At 37.6% G+C, this 24593-nt stretch overlaps 1 protein-coding gene across 3 annotated transcripts in view; it reads right to left on the bottom strand.

Moving 5' to 3' along the window:
- DGKH (diacylglycerol kinase eta) overlaps positions 1-24593 on the bottom strand; it is a 194560-nt gene that overhangs the window by 5621 nt on the left and 164346 nt on the right. Inside the window, exons 21-29 of one of the 3 annotated variants that reach the window (XM_012476780.3) lie at positions 19000-19107; positions 16358-16471; positions 15971-16105; positions 14672-14835; positions 10620-10725; positions 9573-9665; positions 5843-5962; positions 5392-5500; positions 3805-3935 (exon numbers count right to left, since the gene is read on the bottom strand). In XM_012476780.3, the coding sequence (XP_012332203.2) occupies positions 3805-3935; positions 5392-5500; positions 5843-5962; positions 9573-9665; positions 10620-10725; positions 14672-14835; positions 15971-16105; positions 16358-16471; positions 19000-19107 (1080 nt within the window). The remainder of the gene's footprint in view (positions 1-3804; positions 3936-5391; positions 5501-5842; positions 5963-9572; positions 9666-10619; positions 10726-14671; positions 14836-15970; positions 16106-16357; positions 16472-18999; positions 19108-24593) is intronic. The other 2 variants (XM_012476781.3, XM_064361779.1) reach the window with 2 other exon arrangements.

The raw sequence follows: 24593 nt of genomic DNA, 5'->3' as shown, positions 1-24593 counted from the left end.
GGCTCACACTAGTAATCCCAGCATTTTGGGAGATCAAGGCAGGCCTGCTTGAGGCCAGGAGTTTGAGACCAGCCTGGACAACACAATGAGACCCTGTCTCTACAAAAAAAAAAAAAATTATTTGGGTGTGGTGGCATGCACCTGTAGTCCTAGCTACTCAGAAGGTTGATGTGGGAGGATCACCTGAGCTCAGGAGGCTGAGGCTGCAGTGAGCCATGACTGCATTACTGCACCCCATCCTGGGTAACAGAGCGAGAGTCTATCTAAAAAAAAAAGATATATATATAGATAGATTTATATATATTTATAATAAAGATTTATATATACAAAATATATATTTTTTAGACGGTCACGTTGCTATGTCTAGTTGTTTTGGTGATATGGGAGTAACACTTGAGCTAATTTCTGAGCAGTAGTTAACAAGGTGAAGGGTAGGGCAAGAAGCACAGTAAAAGAGAGTACATCCCTAAGGTGAGAAAAGGTGTCGTATTATTAAGCAACTGAAATAAGGCCAGGATGAATGAAGCATAGCCCAGGCAGGGGCCAGAGACTTCACAGCAGGTTGAATACACAGGCAGAACCTTGTAGGCCTGCATAACGATGTGGGTTTTTATTCCCTAGAAATGGGAAACTTGTAAGAAGTTTAAGCAGAAAAGTGTACACCTGATTGATGATGCTAAAATAACACTCCAGTTGCGATGTGGATCTGGACTATGAAAACAAAGAGTAGCAGTGGAAAGACCAGTTAGGAAGCTACTGACCTTATACAAGCAAGACTGGACAGTAGCATGGAGTAGCATTGTGAACAGGAGACAAAGATAAATGAATAGAGATTAGAATCACTATGACTTGGTGATGGGCTTGATGGGTTAGGGGAAGATGGACAAAAAAGAGGAAGGTGCCTAGAGTGCCTGGAGGGCCAGAGGTCTGATTTACTAAAATGCAGAGCACTGGAGGAGTGGTAGAACAGGAGTGCGATAGAAGCTCAAGAGCTTGCTTTTGAACATGTTAAGATTGATATTCTCTAACCTAAGTGTCCATCAATGGATGACTGCATAAAGAAAATGTGGCATATATATACTATGAAATATTATTCAGCCACAGAAAAGAATTTTTAAAAAAAGAATGAAAACATGTCTTTTGCAGCAACTTGAATGGAACTTGAGGTCATTATCGTAAGTGAAACAAGAAGACACAGGAAGACAAACATTGCAATTTCTCACTCATAGGTGGGTGTTAAAAAAAGGTATATACATGGACCTAGTGGAATGACAGACAATGGAGACTCGGAGGGTAAGGGAAGGGGAAGGAGTGGATAAGAAATTACTTAGTGAGTACAATATATGTTATTCAGGTAATGGATACCCTAAAAGCCCTGACTTAACCAGTATGAATATAATAAAATTGCACTTGTACCCATATATATATATATTTTTGTTGTTGTAGTTGTTTTTGGAGACGGAGCCTTGCTCTGTCGCCCCAGCTGGAGTGCAGTGGCGCAATCTCGGCTCACTGCAACCTCTGTCTTCCAGGTTCAAGTGATTCTCCTGCCTCAGCCTCCCAAGTAGCTGGGACTATAGCTGCATGCCACACTCGGCTAATTTGTTTGTATTTTTAGTAGAGACGGGGTTTCACTGTTAGCCAGGATGGTCTCCATCTCCTGACCTTGTGATCCACCTACCTCAGCCTCCCATAGTGATGGGATTACAGGAGTAAGCCACTGCACCTGGCTGTACCCATATATTTTTGTATAAATAAAAATAAATTAATTCTTAAAAAGCAAAAACAGATTGATAGCCCTGTATAATACCTGATTATCAAGTAGTTGGTTGGTGCTATAATCCAAAAGTTCACAAATCAGGTCAGGTAGGGCTGACAGAGAACTTGTGGGTCACTGACATATTCATAAGTAGTACTGGAAGCAATGGGGTACCTAAGGGCTGAGTGATCCCTCACCAGCATTTAGAGGCTTCGGTCTGAAGGGCTTGCTGCTATTGATGGCTACAACCGCAAAGAACAAGGGGAGCTCTTCTCTAGCTTTATGGTTTTGTGCTACAGAAGGCTCTTTCTGTGAAATGTTCCTTTTCTCATCCCCCACTCACACCTTGTTTCAGACCCAATAGACTTTTCAAATCCATGTCAATACAAATTTCTAAAAGAAAAGTTTTAAGAGACTCTAATTTGCATTAAAAATAAAAATAAAAAAAGAACAAAAAAGTCCCATGAAAAGTGAAGAGAACATTTTCTAACATAATTCTTAACCATCTCCTTCCTATTCTTATCTAACTTTGCCTTAGTGTATATTTTTCCACTCTACACATTCATTCTGCTTCTTTCATTGCATGTGTACCTGTATATATCTATCTGTTTGTATGTATATTTATAATACTTACGCATATACGCATTTATGTATATTTTTATACATAAACACAGACTTTTCCTTGAATGTATGCTTATTCACAGCAAATGCGATGCATGCTTCTAGAGGGCAGGTATCATGCAGAGAAGGTAGCATAATATATTAATCCATCATTAATAAATATTGCTATCTGCCAAGGACATCAGAAGTTACACAAACATGTTGGGTATCATGATCCCCCTACATTTACTTTTTGTGGACTCATTTCAAGCTTGGAAGCCAACTTTTGCTTTATGAACTCTACTACTACATATTTTGCTATGTTCCAGATCTAGGACTCTCAACTAGCTAAGGTAATTAATTAATCATTTTATTTTTATTATGGCTAAAGTTGTTTAGGTATAAGTGGTGCTCACCTTTTGACGTGCTAAAACTCTTTGTGAAAAAAGATCTTTATAGTACTTATTATCTATTCAAAGATCTTTGCTAACATATTTGTAGATGAAGGTGCAACAGTTTATTAATTTGTTAGGAATTCTCTGTATTATAAAATTTAATGCATTTTAGAACTTAGTCTACAGGAAAGGGATCACTCCAACAAATGTTACTACTTATTAGACATTTAAAATGGCAGTATGTGGTAAGAAAGAAAATACATGACAAAATCCTATTCCTAAACCTTGGCCAGAGAGCCTAGTTTAGTTGTTTCTACTACTGAGACTTCACCCAAAGAATAAAAGGGAAATGCTACAGATGGTAAATGAATGGGTTTTCTCTATCATCATAAGTAACAAATAGGCTCTGAGCTGTTTTCCAGCAAAAGCTAGGCAAAATTTTTACCTCATTTACTAAAGAAAAAAATTTCTTTTCGAGAATAACAGAATTTTAACAATATGTCACAGAAAGGAAATTCAAATTTTTCAGTCTAGTTGTTCATGTGACCCAAGAAAGACTGATTTAGAAACACAACAAAATTGTAAGACTCTAATTAGCTGTTGCTGTAAGTCTCTCATCTCATTCCATATATTAGAAAGGCTTTGTTATTGGTAATTTGAATGAATTTTTAGTTGTTAACCATATATTAGATTTTTTAGTCATTTTCAGCAAAATTATCACCTTCCATGCTGATCCAATAAAAGCAGTTGATAGAAACATGATCCATTTGGAAATATCAGCATAGGAACAGTCATATCACTGGATGCAGAGAAAAATTACTAAGTTCATGCTAAGCTTTAGTTATAATAGAGTGATTCCAACAGGAAAATACTGCTGACATTCTTGTTAAAAAGCATAGAAGGAACTCAGACCACAGGACAGTGAATGTTAGATTACTACACATTTGCATAACATAAGCGAAGCGAAAAGCACATATCAGAAGAAGCACAGGAGAAAAGATTCCATTTTGCAATAACATTTTCAAGAGCAGAAGAGCACAAAGGAAATACCTTAAGATCTCGTCTTTCCAGATGCAAAAGTTCAGCCCCTCTGATGTCATGACGGATGAAGATATCTTTGTACTCTCCCAAATTGAGCAGATCCAGCCAAGCAGCAACTTCCTCTGTGCCCCATTTCTGAACTACCAAAGTTAAGAGCAAAACCCCCTTAATTTCTACATGCTCAATGCATTACAAAGCAAAGGTTGGCCAAAGAAGATGCAAAACAGAGTGCAGCGGCAGCGCTAGCAAAAGAAAGGTTAAAGGTGATTTTTCAACAAAACTGTAGTTCCACTTTTTCCCATGCAGGTTACACACTCTCAACACAAGGATCCAACTGTACAAAATGCTGCCGTGCACCCGTGCTTAGCTTTCGTCCAATTTCTTCATTAATGCCACCCAACCTACACAATATGCATACAAAATGTATTTCACATCATTAGGATCAACGGTACAAGCTCTATATAAGCTCTGATGATTTCCTTCAGACCCTGTATGAAAACAGCTATAGACTGAAATGATCTACAAAGGCTAATTACAATTTAAAATCTGATAGGGGTATTCAATTTTACACAAACTTTTCTGCTTAAGGTCTTGCTGACTTCAAATATCGTCTTGATTGATTATGCTACTATTGATAATAACAGCAATCAGTGTGCTATTAATCACAATTTAATGTCATTTAAAAATTCCATAGCACTGCTCTCTGAAATTAGTTGGCTTACATTATTTTTTAGTGTGTGTCACTTGCTTATCCATTTTATTCAACATTGATTAGCTTAATAAAAACCTACTTATTTGCTATATTTGTTTTTTAAATGGTTTTCAACAGCTGCTTTATAAATATCACAAATAAGATTTTACATCACTTTTTAAGAGTGCACTCAGAAGAATTTATAAAATGATTTGGTTATGAAAGGCAGCTACCATTGTATAAACAGAATTTGAAGGTGCTTTAGTACTAGCATACCTGTACATTTAAACTCTCAGGAAAGGTGAAAAAGGAACGAGAGAAATAGCAGCAAAGAGGGGGCTTAATCTTTGCTTGCGAATGCAAGTATCACAGCACATTGTCATTGTCGAGGGTTTGAAACGGTGTCCTTAAAACAGGAGAAAAAAATATATATATATATAACTTTAGCAAATTAAATGAGTAAATGAAAGTTTCTATATTCCATTTATCAAAGTAATCTAAAAATTGTACTTAAAAGAAGAAAAACAAATTATACACTGATGCTTTGAATTGCTGTTGAGAAAGAACCATCTGAATGGAAATGCTACCATCCACTAAACAAAGTAGAAGCAAATTAGGAACCACTTCATTTTTTGTGTGTGCTTCCTTACTAGAGATTCCCACTGATAGTCTGATGTGTTTTACGTATGAGAGGATTCTTTTATGGTAAAATTCATAAAGCATGAAATTCCCCATTTTAACCATTTAAAGTGTAGAATTGAATGACAGTATGTTCATCATATTGCACAATCTCAACCACCACCTAGCTCCAGAATATTTTCATGTCCTCCACAATACCACTTTAATCACTACATGTGATTAAATCACATAATGTTACACTTCCCCTTCCCATGTGGACCACCTACCAGGCTGTGAACTTGTCTTCTGCTTCTGAAGCTTTTCCTTTTTAAACTTTGGCACTATTCGAAATACTGTGCTTCTGTTGTTTCTTTTGGTGCAATCGATAGGAGGTTCCTGTTTAAATCGAACAAGAAAAGAATTTTTTCAGGATATGAAAAGGAGAAAAACCTACTCTGATAATAGAGGTAACACAGGAAGAATAAGTTATAGACACTAAACATTATAGAACAGTGATAACTTCTTCAAAAAACGTTCATGATGTACTACTGAAAATGTCCCAATTCCCAAAAAATGCCTTTGTTCATATAAATACCTTTTCTTACTTGTTCAAGAACAGTACATTTGCAAGTAGTATTCGAAATTCTTTTCCTCTAAATATCTCTTTTTCAAAGATGAGTTCAAATTCTACAGTGATATGGTCTATATTTCGAGAGAAACAGCCTGAATTTGACATACCTCATCCTCATTTGGGTGTAAGATATAATAAAGCCACGGAATCTCTGTTAGTTTCTGTAATTCCACCTCCACAGAGTGTAAGGCATTGGATACGCGCTCTTCATGCGGCGATTCCAGCTGCTATTTACCAGATTAGAAGACAAAACGAAACAAGATTCACTGGCCAGCCTCAAGTAGAATAAATTATTGTACTTTGACAGTCAACAGCCTCACTTCCTATTAAGCTAGTATTTTTAAAATTCAGAAATATTAAGAATAAATTATTTTATATTGACTTCATTTAAAAAAATCAGGATAGATTTAATCCAATCATTACTTCCCAAAGATCATATGAGTAGCTATTATAACTTTAATAACTTCATAGAAAAGTATTCTTTTGGTGTGTTTTTTTCTGTGTACATGCCTTCTTTCCTATCCTCCTCCTTCATGCTTCCCAAGCATGGTTGTGTAAGTGTGTAGTCTCACTATTTTACTTATTTGTGCCAAAAATACTTCTGATTTAAATAGGTTACCAGGCCAGGCGTAGTGGCTCACGTCCATAATCCCAGCACTTTGGGAGGCCGAGGCAGTGGATCATTTGAGGTCAGGAGTATGAAACCAGTCTGGCCAACATGGTGAAACCCCATCTCTACTAAAAATACAAAAATTAGCCAGGCATGGTGTTGGACACCTATAATCCCAGCTACTTGGGAGGCTATGGCAGGAGAATCCCTTGAGCTCGGAAAGCAGAGTTTGCAGTGAGCAGAGATAGAGCCACTGCATTCCAGCCTGGGTGACAGAGCCAGAGACTCTGACTCAAAAAAAAAAGAGTCATCACACTACATGAACAAATAATACCTTTTGAACCAGCAAAAAACTTGTCGTATAAGAAGAACTGCAGAAAAATCTCCTTGAAAATTTAAATAATAAGGAAAAAAAACCCATGACTCTTAAAAAATATATGTGATGAAAAACTGTAAAAATTGGGGCAAAGCAAAAAGCTCAATGGCTTATCATCTGAAACTGGGTTTGGATGCTTTAAAGAGAATTTAGCTGCTTACCTATTATCTGCATTAACTCATTGAAAGCAGTTATTAAAAAGGAATTTACAAGTTCAATAAATGAATAAAGATGAAATAAACACTCCTACGCACAGAACTGGTAGGCAGTCAATTGGACTCTACTTCCGGCCTTGTAATGAACTGTGTAACCAAGGGAAGGTTAATTGATTTCAGAAGCCTTTGTTTCCTCCTCTGGAAATAGCACAATGTGACTCAAGGTGATGATGATGATGATGATGATGATGATTTGAGACAGAGTCTTGCTCTGTTGCCCAGGCTGGAAGTGCAGTGGCGCAATCTCAGCTCATGTTGTAACCCTGACCTCCCAGGTTCTAGCAATTCTTGTGCCTCAGCCACCAAAGTAGCTGGGATTACAGGCACATGCCACCATGCCCAGCTAATTTTTGTATTTTTAGTAGAGATTGGGTTTCACCATGTTGGCCAGGGTGGTCTCAAACTCCTGGCTTCCAATGAGCCACCTGCCTTAGCCTCCCAAAGTGCTGGAATTATAGGCGTGAGCCACTGAGCCCAGCTGACTACATTACTGTTGAGATCTCTTCTAGCTAATCAATACATTTATAAATTACTTTAAAATTATAGAGTTCTTAGAAATATGTTTATAAAATTTTAGAACTAAAAGTTCCAAGATGATATTACTGTTATTATGAACATTATTTTTTTTTGTTTCTCCTTGTTATTCACAGTATCTACCACTTCTAGTAGTGACTAAAAACACAGAGATTCTTGGCCGGGCGTGGTGGCTTATGCCTGTAATCCCAGCACTTTGGGAGGCTGAGAAGGGTGGATCACTTGAAGTTAGGAGTTTAGGACCAGCCTGGCCAATACAGTGAAACCTTGTCTCTATTGAAAAAAAAAAATAGCCAGGTGTGGTGGTGCAAGCCTGTAGGCCCAGCTACTCGGCAGCTGAGGCAGGAGAACCACCTGGAACCAGGGAGGCTGAGGCTACAGTGAGCAGAGATCACAACACTGACAAAGTGCATCCCTGTCTCAAAAAAAAAAAAAAAAAGATTCTCTACCCTGTTGTGTGTAAAATTTACTACTTTCCTTTTAGTCTAAGAATATGTCTTATAAAACTGATAAAAATGGTCATTACAAATTCATTCTGGCACTAAAAATAAAGAGTAAACCAGTTGCTCTCAAATATAATCAACTCCTTATTGTGATATCACTATTGCCAAAGGTTTTGGTAAAATTCATTGGTACATATTTTAAACCAAAATTCATATTTAACAATGAGAGGAAATTAAAAGTGGAGAAGGAAAGTCATTCCGTGTTAACATAATACAAATAATAAATATTAGCAAGGTAGTACTCAGCAGGTACTTTTCATGTAGAGAAAAGAAGTACAGAGTAAGTGATGCTTTTAGTTGTAAGAAGTGATCCTCAGTGTACTTCAAATAACATAAAAATACATGTTCTCAATACAAAAATTGGGACCCAAGTCACAGGTCACTGGATTTTCTATAGGACTTATTTTAGAAGAGCAGTAGAAGATTCTGGTTAAAAACGGTAGTGCCAAAAATAGCCAAGAAGGGGCTCCATTAGTTTTATCACATGAGATAACCAATGTTTCTTTGTAAAAGTTTTTCTTCATGGCCATAGTAGAGCCAGCCACCTCTTGTCCCAAAGAAGCTGAGTTTTAGTTTCCTTTGGAGGTAGATAAGAGCGATGGCCTTCATGCAGCCTTTCAGCTTCTCTTCTCAGAGCAAAGCATGCCCCAACGGTGGCACTTTTCTGGACCACAGGTGAAAACAGAAACCCTAAGCTCAGGCACTTAATAGCAAGGTGTGTGGGACACACCTCCCATTCATTTACCCACTGTGCCAGATACTATGACTCTTAGTATCATTTTTATTTAGGTGTAGATTTGCCCAACCAAGAGAGAAAATTACTGTCTAAAGAAATGTTTTAAGATCATCAACTACCAACTAATCAGAATTGTAAAAAAGAATAAAAAACAGCAAATGAATTTAGGCCTTCCACACAGTGATAACAGCATGTGGGAATAAGCCACAATCAAACTGTAGGTGGCAGCAAGAGCCAAGATGCTAGAATACTTGAAAATGGTGAGGTATTTATAAAGAAAGACTAACTCTCACTGCTAACCAAACAGGACACACATAGCTTCCAGCATTTATGCTTGAGGTCCATGGGCTGTGGTCAAATTCAGACTTGGCCTAAACTTGATTTCCAGGACCAATCTGGATTAAAGTAGGCAGAGTTCCTGAAATTTAGTTTTTGAAACACTGTGTCTAGAAAATGTCCTCTTTTAGGTAAATCTAGAGGACCATACAAATCATATTAAAAGTTAATTCACGGAACAAACTTGGTAGGTTCCTCTACTTGTGTGCAATAGTAAGTACCTGAGGAATGTCTACTACACTTTATAAAGTTCATGTCTCTCGAAGCTGACTGGGGCAGAGCAGTCATAAAAACAGGATGGCATATATGAGGGGAAATCTCCACTCCTGTTAGCCTGAATCGTGACTCCCAACTTCAGCCGTATATTTTCTTGAAGACAAATGCCAGGTGAAGAGGCAGCTCTCAGGATGGAAGCCAGAAGGCTGCTTCTGCCTTAGAATCTGCTGGATGTATGTTCCCCAATGAAGGTAAGATTCAGACATGATGAATTAACATCATTCTTGTGTACCAATCATTTTTTTCCTTACCAAAGGAACCCTGCCAACTAGCAAAGATTCTGTTTCATTATACAGTGCCTTCACATTGATGGCTATTTCAGTGGCGGTATCTCTTGTAAGACTCTAGGAAAGAAGAATATCAAAGATATGTGATCTGTATTAAAATAGGATTTCATTACCAGTAAATACTTTACATTTTATTCTTATAACTTAAATTCACAGCATTTTTAAATCTACCAAAATTCTATAATTGCAAAATTTCATGCATGTTAGCATGACTATCTCATTGTTATATTACAGAACCAAAAGAATGTACTGACTACAGTGAATACACTCAGGATCACAACCCCTACGTGATGAATATGTATATGCTAGCACCAGCATATACATATTCCCAATAAAAAGTTAAGTCAAAGAAAACTTTCACTCTCAGTAGCACTAACCATATTGCTTTTTAGACCATAATCTTGAGAACAAGCACTTAATTGTATATTAATTTAAGTAACTTCAATCAAATAATCAAAAAAATAAAATAATACTATCAGTTTTCTCTCTAGTATAGCATTGCACCATGTATCGCATTTCAAGAGTTATATTCTATCCATTCTAACTTCTACATTAAAATTTTAACAAAAGCATCAATTTCCAATTTAGCAAAACAAAATGAAGTAGGAATAATTTCAGGGCACAACTTAGAAAATGAATGAACATCTCAAACAAAATGCATGCTGATGGTATCTAGGCTTGCCCTTTAACAAGGTACAGGACAGAAGGTAAGTTCAAAGAAGTAAGAAAGGATGATAAAAGTTATAAAAAGAAAGAAGTGAAGGAAGATGGAAAGTAAGAAGTGATTGAAAGTGAAACATAAAAAATGAGAGAATTTAAGAGGGGGAATGAAAAAATGTCTGGAAAAGGAAAATTAACAAAAAGTTGGCCACAAATTTACCATAAGTTTGTAGAGATGCATCTAGATGACATAACTTTCTTTCACAGGGCATGGCATATTTTACAGTATTCAAATACATGTGTAACACCCAAAATAATCTGTGGAATGAGAATTTACCATTAGATCCTCACCTCCGGGCACCTTGGGTTGGCTTTATTCAGGGCATGGGAGCAGGCATTCACAGCATGGGCCAGTTCTTGCTCCAAAAGACAGTGAATTGTGGCTGCATCACAAATCCTAAAAGCATAAATGAAACAAATGAGTAGAAAACTTTTTTGAGTAGTGATCATTTTTTTTGAAGTCTAGAAGTATTAGGATAAAACAAGTAAAAAACATACGAAGATCAGTATAGAAGAACATTTTTAATGGCTGATCGATTATGAATGGGACAGATAGATTTACAAATCCAAACCCCACTGCAACAAAAATTATGAAATATAAAATCTTTATATAAAAAGTTAGGCTTACAATCAAAGAGAGACATACTGAAGGGCTATTTGGAAGAATTAAATATAGTAATACTTCATTTTGCAGTATCCTTAGAAAGTGAAAGGAATCACAAATATGAAGACTAGAAACTTCTTCATTCATTGAAACTGCAAATGCAACAGACTGGGGAAGAGCATTACCATATTTGTTATCGATACACAGTGATCGTAAGCAGTGTGTAAGTTAATATTCACAGCCTTTAAATGTAGCTATGACTTATTTTCTCCACATTACTGATGATGACATTGAGGCTCAGAGAGACGTGGTATGTATACAGAGCCAGTAAGTGGTAGAGCCAGGATCGGAATCTACGTCTATCCAACTCCAAAGCCTGTTGCACCATACTCCACTGGTATCCAAACCTCTAAGAACAGTCCTGAAAAGACCAAATCCTGGAAGGCACTAAAGCCAAAGACAAGAAAGGAGGAAAAGTTCCTCCAATTGCTAGAAAATGATGTAAGGCTTGCAGATGAACAAGAAGGCAGGACTATTCAAATACTGTTTTTGCTTCTGACAGCTTCATGGAGAATGACTTTCAATCTGGAAAGGATAGACCAAGAAAAGGGACAGAAGCCCTATACAGCTGAACCAAGAGTAAAGAAAAATAATTTAATTCTTAAGAATTATACAATGGATATCTAAGGTACAAAGAAACTTGCAAATGTTACCTCAGCACTACTATCAGCAACCTTGAGAAATCATGAAGAATGAGCTATTTTTCAGAAGAACAGAGACGGATAAAGGTTATTCTAATTTTCAAAGAAAGGGAAAGAGGTAAATCAACTTCAGATTAACATTTCTAATTGCCTACGGAATCTCGTAAGTATTTTTAATGTAATTCAAATTCTAAAGTCCAACATGGAACCTATCATTTTGCTTCTAATACCTACTGCTCTTCCTGAACCCTATGGCTCCATCAAAGGCACCACAATCATCCAGCCATTCGCTAGAACATTAAGGTCATCCTGTCTCCTAATTCATGCCCATTTACCAATTTTAAATCCTAAACCGTCTTTAATCTCACTTGTCCTTTCTATTTCTACTGCTTTAGTCTATCATTTTTTTTAATTGCATTTTAGGTTTTGGGGTACATGTGAAGAACATGCAAGATTGTTGCATAGGTGCACACATGGCAGCATGATTTGCTGCCTTCCTCCCCTTCACCTATATCTGGCATTTCTCCCCATGTTATCCCTCCCCAACTCCCCACCTCCTGCTGTCCCTCCCCTATTTCCCCCCAACAGACCCCAGTGTGTGATGCTCCCCTCCCTGTTAGTCTATCATTTTTTTTATCAGGACAATTCCTACAGCATTCTCAGTGTTCACCTTGCCCTAGCTTTGCTGTCTTCCCAAAAAAAAAAAAAAAAAAAAAAAAAAAACCCTCCACACTACTTCTAGAACAGCCCAATAAAGATCTGGTTCCTCTTCACCTCTTCATCTACATTCCCCATACTCTTGCATATACTATGCCAACCTTTCAGTCACCCCAAACTCTGAGATTGCCTGAAAGCAGCATGCACTCATACTCCTCTGGGCCTCCTCCTAGGCTGGTTCCCATGCTTAAATTGCTCCTTTTCTTACTCTTCCCGCCAGACTTGGTTGAAAGGTCACTTCTTCCAGGCAGCCCTCCTTGACTGCCTCTGACCGCCTTTGTGTATCCAGAGAGCCCACTGTGTGTCTCATGTCAACACTTTGGCCAAATTTCTCCCTCCTACTAACCTGTGAGACAATTAAGTAGGGTTGCCACATAATCATCTTGTATCCCCAGCCTAAAACAGTGAGGCCCACAGAAGAGGCTCAAAAATTGAATATGTTTGCATAGTCAATGAATAAACTCTGTAAATAGACAAGTGAGCCTGATTTCACTTGCAAAATTTAAAAACAGATGGAGAGCCAAACTATGTTGACCAGAAGCAAGCCTAGACAACTTTCTTTTTATGATAAGATTATTTGGTTGGTTCACAGGATGAGAACATGGAAAGCATTATTTGGTTTTAAAAAAAACACTGTAAATTAGAGGCCACAGAAGTTGTCTATAGTATCTAAAAGAGCTGTATTTACCCTAAAACTAACATCCCTATGGATAAGAAGCAAAGATATACAATAATGCAGCTATGTGGGTTTAGCTGAGTAAATATTCATTTTCTCTTTCCTTTCTTCTGAGCTGCCCAGTGCAGTTATAAAATTCTAATTCTGAATATTGGTCCAGCAGTAGGGGGCGTATGTCTTTTATGTCTCTAACATCTCATACATTCTAGTTACATAATAAATATTTTAAAAGGAGAGTAAGGAAGGTGGGGGGAGCAGATGGCAAATAGTAGGGTGAAGGAAAGATGTGAGTTAGCCCCTGAAACCACTGAGCTTTGCTTTCTTTGTTTACTTTTTCAACATTTTTATCGGTGACCAGATGAAGGTATGGGAAGAATCTAATAGTTACCGTGAACAGAGCACTCAATATACCAGACGTGATATGTGATATCTTTTGGCTGTCTCCCCACCCAAATCTCATCTTGAATTGTAGCTCCCATGATCCCTACATGTTGTGGGAGAGACTGGTGGGAGGTAATTGAATCATGGGTGTGAGATTTTTCTGTGTTGTTCTCAAGATAGTAAGTCTCACAAGATCTGATGGTTTTATAAAGGACAGTTCCCTTGCACATGCTGTCTTGCCTGCTGCCATGTAAATGTGCCTTTGCTTCTCCTGCTGCCATGATTGTGAGGCCTTCCTAAACATGTGTAGCTGTGAGTCTATTAAACCTCTTTTTTTTTTTTCTTTTTTTGGAGATGGAGTCTCACTGTGTCAAGGCTGCAGTACAGTGGTGTGATCTTGGCTCACTGCAACTTCCACCACTCAAGTTCAAGTGATTTTCCTGCCTCAGCCTTCCCAGGAGCTGGAACTGTGGGTGCCCACCAATACACTCAGCTAATTTTTGTATTTTTAGTGGAGATGGGGTTTCATCATGTTGGCCAGGCTGGTCTCAAACTCCTGACCTCAAGTGATCCATCTGCCTCAGTCTCCCAAAGTGTTGGGATTACAGAAGTGAGCCACTGTGCCCAGGCTTAAACCCCTTTTTCTTTATAAATTACCTGGTCTCTGGTGGTTCTTCATAGCTATATGAAAATGGACTTATAGCACCCATTCCTAGAGTCTCATTTAATCCTCACACACCCTGGTGAAACAGCTCTTATTAGCCCCATTTGGTGGATAAGACTCAGGTGAAGAGGAGGGAACACACTGGTCCATGGTCCCTCCTCCCCTCTGAAGTTTTCCCTGGTCATAGTGATTTTTATTTGTTTAACACTGATAGGACTTCTTTTTTATCTCCTTTCTGTCTATAGAAATTAATTTATATGTGGTCTCAAAGTCTCTCTAATATCTTGTCAGAAACTGGTTTTTGAAGTCTTTTTATTCTTTTTGCTCCTGACTCTCCTGTGGAACAGGATTAATGTTTAGACTTCCCACATTCCATAAACATTTCATTAGTAATTAGAAGACTACATATAAGTGGGTAGTACAGTGTAAAGACTGTATACAAAATGGAGAATAAACAATAATGAAAAGAGTGCTATGTGAGGAAGAGTAATTGCATCTCTTTTTGATACCACTACTGAAACAATGTATTAAGATTAAAAAAACAAAAATTGGCTGTGACTAGAGTTCCCACAGTCTGAAAAGCCAGCAGAGTCCCCGTACCTAGTAATGAGCTCCTCTGCAGCCTGGGAGCACAGCTGCATCTGTGACACCTCTTCTGTTGCCAAGTCAATGGCATGATGGATGTACAAGTGGGTTCGGAGAACTGGTTTACCAGAATCACACTTCTGCTTATCTTCCCAAGATTTCAGAGTGCTCTCAAAGGCCTATTTAAAATCAATATTGCAATGAACTGTTAGCTTAGAACTCAGAGGTCCATGTAACTGTGTACTTTAATAAAGCTAAAATTGCTTTTTCTCTCATGACTCCTCAAATAAATCACAATTATAAAAAAGATATTTCAAAATTCTCCAATGTACTGCAACACAAAGTAGTGCCGCCAATGATCATGAAAACTTAAAAAAGAGATTTAGGTCAAGGCGGGATGATCACTTGAGGCCTGGAGTTGGAGACCAGCCTGGGCAACATAGTGAGACCTCATCTCTACAAAAAGAATTTTTTTTTAATTAGCTGGGCTGCGGTGGGAGGACTGTTTAAGCCCAGGAGTTTAAGGTTGCAGTGAGCTATGATTGCACCACTGCACTCCAACATGTGCAACAGAGCAAGACTTTGCCTCAAAACAAAAACAAACAAAAACAAAAAAATGATTTCATGCTTCAATCTTTACTACTGCTTCAATTTATTCTTTGATTGTTACTATTTTATATATACTAGATGGGGTGAATATTGGCAGTCTTGTTTGGTAAAGGTTGACCTTAATTAAAAACACATATTCTGCAAAAGGCAAAATAATGGAGACAATAAAAAAAATCAATGATTGCTAGAAGAAAGGGTGAATGAGGGAGGGATGAATAGGGACCCTATTTATCCACAGGGAATTTTTCGGGCAGAGAAATTATTTGGTATGAATCTGCAATGGTGGATACAAGTGATTATATCTTTGTCCATACCCACAAATGTACAAATCAAAGAGTAATGGAAACTATGGACTTTAGTTAATAATAATCAATCAGTATTGACTCAACAGTTGTAACAAATGCACCACACTAATGCAAGATGTTAACAGGGGAATTTACATGTGTAGGGAAGAAGAGGGAGGAAGAAGTATAAGGGAACATAATTCAAATTCTCTTTATTTTTTGCCCAATTTTTTGTAAACCTAAAATGGCTCTAAAAACTAAAGTCTTACTAAAATGAATAAATAAATATTCCAAACCACAATGACCTAAATGTCAGATTGAAGAGACAATTTAAATGTTTCCTTGTTTTCTATTTTTTAATAACAATTTCAGATTTAAAAAAAACTTGACTATATTCTACAAGAATATTTTTGTTACATACTCTGTCCCTTGTTAGCATTTGTGCTCTGTTTTTGTGCACAATTTTAATAATCCCTGGAGGCTGAACCCATGCTTCACCATCCACTTGCACTGGGACTCCTTCATCGCCAAATATAGTGATTTTTACTGTACGGCACTGAAATAAAACAAACAAATTAGAGTACAAATCATCTGGAGAAAATGATAATCTATATTCAGGCTTGAGTATTAGTCTATTCTACGGAATAGAGAATTATGCTTTATCACTTATAATGACATGGTAAAAACTGGTATGACAACAAAGTCAGAATATTATAGATGAATATCCAGTATAGGAGTCATTTAGAATAGATTCCCCCAACCTTCCTTTGCCCAAGAAGTACAGTCAGGTTTGATGAGAGAAACCAACCTGGGCTATTCGATGATGCTGCAGTTTAATGACCCTTGAAACTGCCATTTGCATGCTATCAAATATTGCTACAACTTCCAGGATCTTGTCATCAAATGATGGCGCAGCAAATATCTGAAAGGAAAAACTACATTACATTTCTACTGAATGTTTAGATGAAGGGCACATCAGGCAATGTAAACTGCAACATATATATATTTAACATATTATATATAACATACATAACATATGTAACAATCTCTGAAGATGACTTAAAATAAACATAACTTTAAAAAGGGTTTTCAAACACACATGGATATATTACTCATACCGCTCATAAAGCTACTCTTTGGACCAGTTAACTAATATATTTCTAAATAATTCATACTGGTATAAAACATGTTAAATACATGTTCATGCCTAATTCAAACATCTTAATAAGATGATACATGGAAGTTTTGGAAATCTAAAAAAAAAAACTAGAAAGGTGATACAGTTTCATAAGGTTAAAGCAATGAAGACGCAAATTATGATCCAGTTCACTGGACATAGTCTAAGGGAAATCGTTCAAGGTTTTACAAGCAATATACATATGTGCTTTATATTTTAATACAAAACTTTTGAGGGCACTTGAGAGTATGGAAATAGAAACCTCAGAGGATAAAAATCAAGCAGGCTTATTTTGTCTTCACATTAAATCCATTTTCACAAAATTAATTTACTCTAAAATTTTATATGTAGGCTGTATTACCTTATTTTTATTCTCTTTTACTATGTCATAAATAATATGCATCTGAAACAATTTTCAGTATAAAGTAGTATGCTAATTAAAACTTTCACTGAAAATATCAGGACACAAATTTGCTAACATTGATGATTTCTTATAATTTTTGTTATTATATTACTTGGATTTAAACCCTGTTTCTGCTATTACTAACTGGAAACTTTGCCTTAGATTCTTCAGTGGTAAAAATTTGATAAGAAATGTAGGTATTAAATAATCAATATGAAGCTCTTAGAACATTGTCTGACTATCTTGTAGGTGTTCAAGGAATGTTGGCTTTATTTATCTTAATCTCACTGATTTCTCCCCTTCAAAATACTTAATAATAAGTTGACAAAAAATATTTTTAAACTTAAATACTATTGGAATATATTTATGTCATGAAAATCAAAAATACTTTCCAACTGATCTTATACTTTAATCCGTACTGTTCATTTAAGATCCTTGAGAAAAATAGATCAGTAGGAATGATTATATCATTATAGCATAAACTCAAATCAGTGGATATGACTCATCAAATAAAGACCGTGATAACACTTCTCATTTTTACTGAGATATATATATATACTTTAATAATTATGCCCTCTCTTTCATTCTTTCCACAACAATTACATTTGTGAGGTTGTATTTTCTTCTTTTTAAATATAGAAAAGTATGAAAAAACAAAAACAAAATAGCCCTAAACCTGACTGGCCAAATGAACCTTCTTGATATTTCTAAAAATTAAAAAATATACACACAAGTTTAGAAAATTAAAAGTACTGAGGCTGGGTGCAGTGGCTCACGCCTGTAATCCCACTACTTTGGGAGGCTGAGATGGGTGGATCACCTGAGGTCACAAGTTCGAGACCACCCTGGCCAACATGGTGAAACCCCATCTCTACTAAAATACAAAAATTAGCCAGGTGTGGTGCTGCGTGCCTGTAGTCTCAGCTACTCGGGAGGCTGAGGCAGGAGAATTGCTTGAACTTGGGAGGCAGAGGTTGCAGTGAGATTGTGCCACTGCACTCCAGCCTGAGCAACAGAGACTCCATCTCAAGAACAAAAAAAAAAGAAAAAGAAAATTAAAAGTACTGAAAGGTATTGTGGTAGGCAGAATAATACCCCTTTCTGCCCCCTAAAATGTCCATGTTCTAATCCCCCAAACCTGTGAATCTGTTACCTTACATAGCAAAAGGAATTTTGTAGATGTGATTAAATTAAGGGCTTTGAGATGGGGATGATCTTGGGTGATCTAGGTGGACCCAATGTAATCACAGTGGTAATTAAAAGTGGAAGAGGGAGCAGCAGAGATCAGAGAGATGCCATATGAGAAGGATTCAACCTGCCTTTGCCGGCTTTGAAGATGGAGGGGAATGGGGGTAGCCTCTAGACACTCCAAGGGCAGGGAAACAGTCTCCCCTAGAGCCTCCAGCAGGAAACAGCCCCACTGACACCTCCATTTTAGCCCAGTGAGACTGTGCCAGTCTCCCATCATATACAACTGCAAGATGATAAAGTGTGTGAGGTGGCTAAATTTGTCTTAACTTGTGATAGCAGCAATAGAAAACACATGCAGATATAAAGTTAAAAAGTAAAATCTCCCCTTATTTCATAAATCTACTTTCCAAAAGCAGATTCTTCAATATTCATCCAGAAAATGGTGCCATACATCCCAAGATGTGGATAGCTGTATCTTCAACATGAGAAAAGTTAAGAGTATATCCACAAGAGACGGTTCAAATAAAATCTTAAATAAATCTATTCCATGCCTCACTTTCCCAATGTAAAATATTTAACATGAAATTAAATTACAATTCATAAGCATATTTACAAAAGCAAATTATTACAGTGACTTAATTATTTTTGAGGAAACAAACTATTTACTCCCATTACTTACATCGTCCTCTTTAGTTCCACCCCAAAAGTTAGTCCCTCCGGCATAGCTGGGGATGTTCAACACGGCTATGCCTTGCAAGCTGGGAAGAGGAATATACTGCCCATCACACTGTAAGGTAAAAAAAAAAAAAAAAAGTAGGGATTATATAAAAAGAGCAAAATCACTAGTATGGAAGATAGCAGAACACTAAAGATGAAGGGCAATGGAGCAGAGTGTGTTGGTAATGTCTGCTCACTACACGTTACCAAGGCCTTTATCTTATTTTTTTAATTTAAAAAATATGAAGTACAAATAACTATGGCAGAAGTTATTAGAAAAACTGATTTAAAAAAACAAAAAGTTTTACCTCTTTCCTCCAAAACCAGGCAGTACTTTTCTCGAGTCTTTTTCAGGCCTCTTATGATACTTCACCTGCTTTGTGGTCCTCTATGTACTTATTTTAAGCATCTTTTTTAAAGCAGGCCGTGTAAGAGCAAGTTGATCCTAACCATCTCACTTAGCCCCTTTCACAGTCCCTGGTACATTGCTGGGGCTCTACAACCACCTGGGGACTGGTGAAACTCAAAGCTGAGTACGTCATGTAGTCAGAACCAAAGTCAAGCAAAATATATGCATCTCAGAAAGCTCCTTGCTGTCCTTACTTTCTCATTAATCACTTAGATGAAAAATAAATTACCATTTAAATGGAAAAAAAGGATATGGCTGATGAAGGGATATGAATAAATTCCTACTGAGTAGAAGCAGAACTGTTACCTTTTAACAAATGTTGTTTTCTTAAATTAATTTCAATTAATGCTGTTTAATCTATTAACTCTTAAATAAAGCCTAGTGGGCTATTAAGGAGACAATCAGTTATGAAACTAATTTTTTTAAATTACTCAACAAAAATGATCATAATTATGTTACATAAATTTTATGATCATACTTATTATTTTAATTAGCATTTAAACCAAACCATTTAACATTTTTCTAAGTGAACATTTAATCCAATGGAAATATTTAAGCCTTCATTTTAAAAGAGAAGAGGCTGCAGATGTCACACCTAAAACGGATGCTATATTTTCAATAAATAATTCTTATATTAAAATAATTAGCATAGCTTCTTAAAAATTACATTTTAATGCCAAATAAAAATGATCTGTCAACAGAAAGAAAGAAACGGTATTTCTGAGACTGTGAGAGAATAATTTGTTCTGGGATAGAAACCAAGGTGAGGGGAAGAATTTCTGTAATGGGACATTTTATTAAAAAGAGCATTAAGTCCCACTGGTCAGGGATGGTTTGGGTATAGGAAAGATGGAAGGAAAAGGTCTTAATGTCAAGAGTACCAATATTTTCTCTAATGTCTATTCAGTAGTGTGGCTCTGATTCTCCAAGTTAACTTCCTAAACTGGTGAAAATCCAGGGAAGAGACCAGCAAACATTTGGAAATTGTTACAGCTGATCCAAGGTGACCCCATTAAGGACTTCTCTGCTCTGTGAATCTGAGAACGGGGAAGAATAAGAGCTTAATGAGGGTACACAGGAGGTTAATCTCATCCCCAAGTACTACAAAAAATGTTCGCCATCAGAATCATACTGAAGCTTGTGTTTGCTAATGCATCCAAAGTCAGTTCTTGGGAAGACCTCAGGGATATTGGCTGATTGGAATGGTAGTAATGGGTGAAGGCCAGGATTGGCTGATTTGTTGTGAATGGTAATACTTCTGTACCAAGCTCAAAATTATACAGGGGTGGCATCTTCAAGGTCTAGCACTGTGCATGGATTTGGTAACTCCTTAATAAACCTTTATTAAATAACTAAAAAAAAAAAAAAATAGATCTTCAGCCTTTAGAACAAATGAGAATCCAGTTTAAACACATTTCAACTACTTTAAATAACTGAGACTTCATATTTGATTTACCTTCATGTGCATTTTTCACAATTCCTTTTTTTCTTTTTTATGAAAACACAGGGTTAACCATGAGCAGGTTTAGCTTTTCACATTCAAAGGCCCATGCACCTGGGGGCATGTCTGGCACAAAATTGGTGCTCAATGTATATTTGTTCAATGAATGAGTATGAAATACTTAGCAGAATAATAAATGTTTCCTCAACCCAATACATTAAAGAGATATATTTATGTGCTTTAGAAAAAGCTGCTTTAAATCATATGACTAACAAAGGAAATGGGGAAAAAATACTATCTCTATAAATATAAAAGAAATATTTTAAAAACGTTTTCTAAATGGATGCACTTTATTTGCAAACATGGTATGGAAAACAAACATTTTCAGAAGGAAGTCTCATGTGCAGTGCTGAACTGAACATATATATATTAAGCAACACACCTAAATCTAAATGCTTAATGTCCATTTCATAGAGTCTCCTAGAAAAATACGAGGAGCACAGATTCAACAAATTAACAAATTTACATGATTCAAAAGTTTCTTATATCCAGGAAAAACTTTAGGAATGTTAAAATTTAAAGAAATATTTCCAATCGCCCCACATTCTGTCATTTTTATTTATTTACTTCTTCTTTTTGAGAGACAGGGTCTCGCTCTGTCACCCGGACTAGAATGTGGTAGTGCCATCACAGCTTACTGCAGTCTTGAACTCCTGGGCTCAAGTGATTCTCCTGCCTCAGGCTTCCAAGTAGCTGGGATCACAGGTGCACACCACCAGATCTGGCCCCTAGCCATTCCATGTTGCTATGTGTGGTTCATGATGTTGCAAAATGCAACCCAACTGCAGCTATGTATTTTTTTCTCATTAGTGTCTGTTTTGTCTGCTTCTTTCACCAGAAAATATGATATGGAGGGAAGATGGTGAAACTGGATTGAATTCTGTCACTTAGTATTTGGCTAAGTCCCTTAAGCTTTCAGAGCTTCACTTTGCTCCTCTGTAAAATGGGCTAACAATTCTTAGCATACAGTGAGGCCAATGAGATAAGGTAGAAGAAAGCATCTAGAACACATGTGGGAAATTAGTAAATGTCCTTCTTCCGTTATAATTACAAATTGTCTTACGGAAAAAACACTGGATTTGAAATGTTGGCTCTTCCAATTATTAGCTGTTTGAACTTGAGCAAATGCATTAACTCTTCTGAACTGAATAATAATACCTATCTCGTGAAGCTGTAAGAATTAAAGGCATACAGTAAACTTCCATTATTTTTAAATGATTTAAAAAGTAGGTCAGCCTCAATAGTGGGCATTGGGGGAGGAGATCCAAGATGGCCGCTTAGGAGGAACTCGGGAATGCAGCTCCGAGAGAAAGCACAGAGGGTGAGTGGACGCCGTATTTCCAGACTGATTTTTACTGCCCACAGACCAGGAGATTCACACGCAGAGAAGCCACACGGGTCGCCAGCGCCGCTGGCGCCGCTGGCTTGAACGGCGCAGCCGCTGGGCCGGCACCCTGAGGCAACGGCTCACTGTATAAAGTGAGAGAGTCTGAGTCCCCTATAAGCCAGCAAGGGGAGCTGAAACGGGGAGCCAGGCCAGCGCCACGAATCTCAGAGCCGCGGCTTTAGCCAACGCAGAGGCTCCGGAGGCAGATCAGATGAGACGGTGTCCCCTCTTACCCAGCAAGAAGACCTGAAACACAACTGAAACCGGGACGGTCCAGCTCTGTGGAGGAGGGGCGTTCTCCATAGGCACCCTGCTGTTCTGTACCAAGGCAATCCGCCACTACAGAGACTCCGTCACTACAGGGGCGGGCCAACATAGCGGAAGCAGTTCTAACTACACCCAGAAGTTCACACGGAAGCTGGGTGGAGCCCACAGCAGCTTAGCGAAGCCTCTGCAACCTGAGTGTGACTAGGCTGCCACCTTGTGGGCAGGGAAAACAGCAACCGCACAGGGGAACATCATAAAACAGTAACTCCCTGGGACAGAACACCTCGGGGGTTTATGAGTTCTGCCACAGCAGACTTAAAATTACCAAAAGCAGAAAGACAACAACTACAAAGTCAGCAGGTGGAAAAATCCACAAAGATGGGAAGAAACCAGCGCAAAAAGGATGAAAACACCCAAAACCAGAACACTTCTCCTCCTACAAGGGATCACAACTCCCCACCAGCAAGGGAACAAGACTGGATGGAGAATGAGTGTGATGAAATGACAGAATCAGCTTTCAGAAAGTGGATAATAAGAAACTTCCGTGAGCTAAAAGAACATGTTCTAACCCAATGCAAAGAAACTAAGAACCTTGAAAAAAGACTTGACGAAATGCTAACAAGAATGGACAACTTAGAGAGGAATATGAGCGAATTGATGGAGCTGAAAAACACAACACGAGAACTTCGTGAAGCATGCACAAGTTTCAACAGCCGAATTGACCAAGCAGAAGAAAGGATATCAGAGGTCGAAGATCAACTCAATGAAATAAAACGAGAAGGCAAGATTAGAGAAAACAGGGTAAAAAGGAATGAACAAAGTCAACAAGAAATATGGGACTATGTGAAAAGACCTAATCTACGTTTGATAGGTGTACCTGAATGTGACGAAGAGAATGCATCCAAGCTGGAAAATACTCTTCAGGATATTATCCAAGAAAACTTCCCCAACCTAACAAGGCAGGCTGAGATTCAAGTCCAGGAAATACAGAGAACACCACAAAGATACTCCTCTAGAAGAGCAACCCCAAGACACATAATCATCAGATTCACCAGGGTTGAAATGAAGGAGAAAATACTAAGGGCAGCCAGAGAGAAAGGTCGGGTTACCCACAAAGGGAAGCCCATCAGACTCACTGCAGATCTCTCAGCAGAAACCCTACAGGCCAGAAGAGAGTGGGGGCCGATATTCAACATCCTTAAGGAAAAGAACTTTCAACCCAGAATTTCGTATCCAGCCAAACTAAGCTTCATAAGTGAAGGAAAAATAAAATCCTTTGTGAACAAGCAAGAACTCAGAGAGTTCATCACCACCAGACCAGCTCTACAAGAGCTCCTGAAGGAGGCACTACACATAGAAAAGAACAACCAGTACCAGCCACTCCAAAAACACACGAAAAGGTAAAGAGCATCAACACAATGAAGAATCTGCATCAACCAAAGGGCAAAACAGCCACCTAGCACCAAAATGACAGGATTGAATTCACACATAACAATATTAACCCTAAATGTAAACGGACTAAATGCCCCAATCAAAAGACACAGACTGGCAAATTGGATAAAAAGCCAAAACCCATCAGTGTGCTGTATCCAGGAAACCCATCTCGCATGCAAGGATACACAAAGGCTCAAAATAAAGGGATGGAGGAAGATTTACCAAGCAAATGGAGAGCAAAAAAAAGCAGGAGTTGCAATTCTCATCTCTGATAAAATAGACTTTAAAGCAACAAAGATCAAAAGAGACAAAGAAGGACATTACATAATGGTAAAAGGATCAATGCAGCAAGAAGAGCTAACGATCCTAAATATATATGCACCTAATACAGGAGCACCCAGATACATAAGGCAAGTTCTTAAAGACTTACAAAGAGACTTAGACTCCCACACAATAATAGTGGGAGACTTCAACACACCACTGTCAATATTAGACAGATCAACGAGACAGAAAATTAACAAGGATATCCAGGACTTGAACTCAGACCTGGAACAAGCA

This window comes from Aotus nancymaae, unplaced genomic scaffold (genome assembly GCF_030222135.1).
Source record: "Aotus nancymaae isolate 86718 unplaced genomic scaffold, 86718_ANA_hifiasm-v0.15.2.pri h1tg000043l, whole genome shotgun sequence".
NCBI lineage: Eukaryota > Metazoa > Chordata > Mammalia > Primates > Aotidae > Aotus > Aotus nancymaae.
The sequence above is the reverse complement of the archived record's forward strand: the minus strand, read 5'-3'. Positions and strand labels throughout refer to the sequence as shown.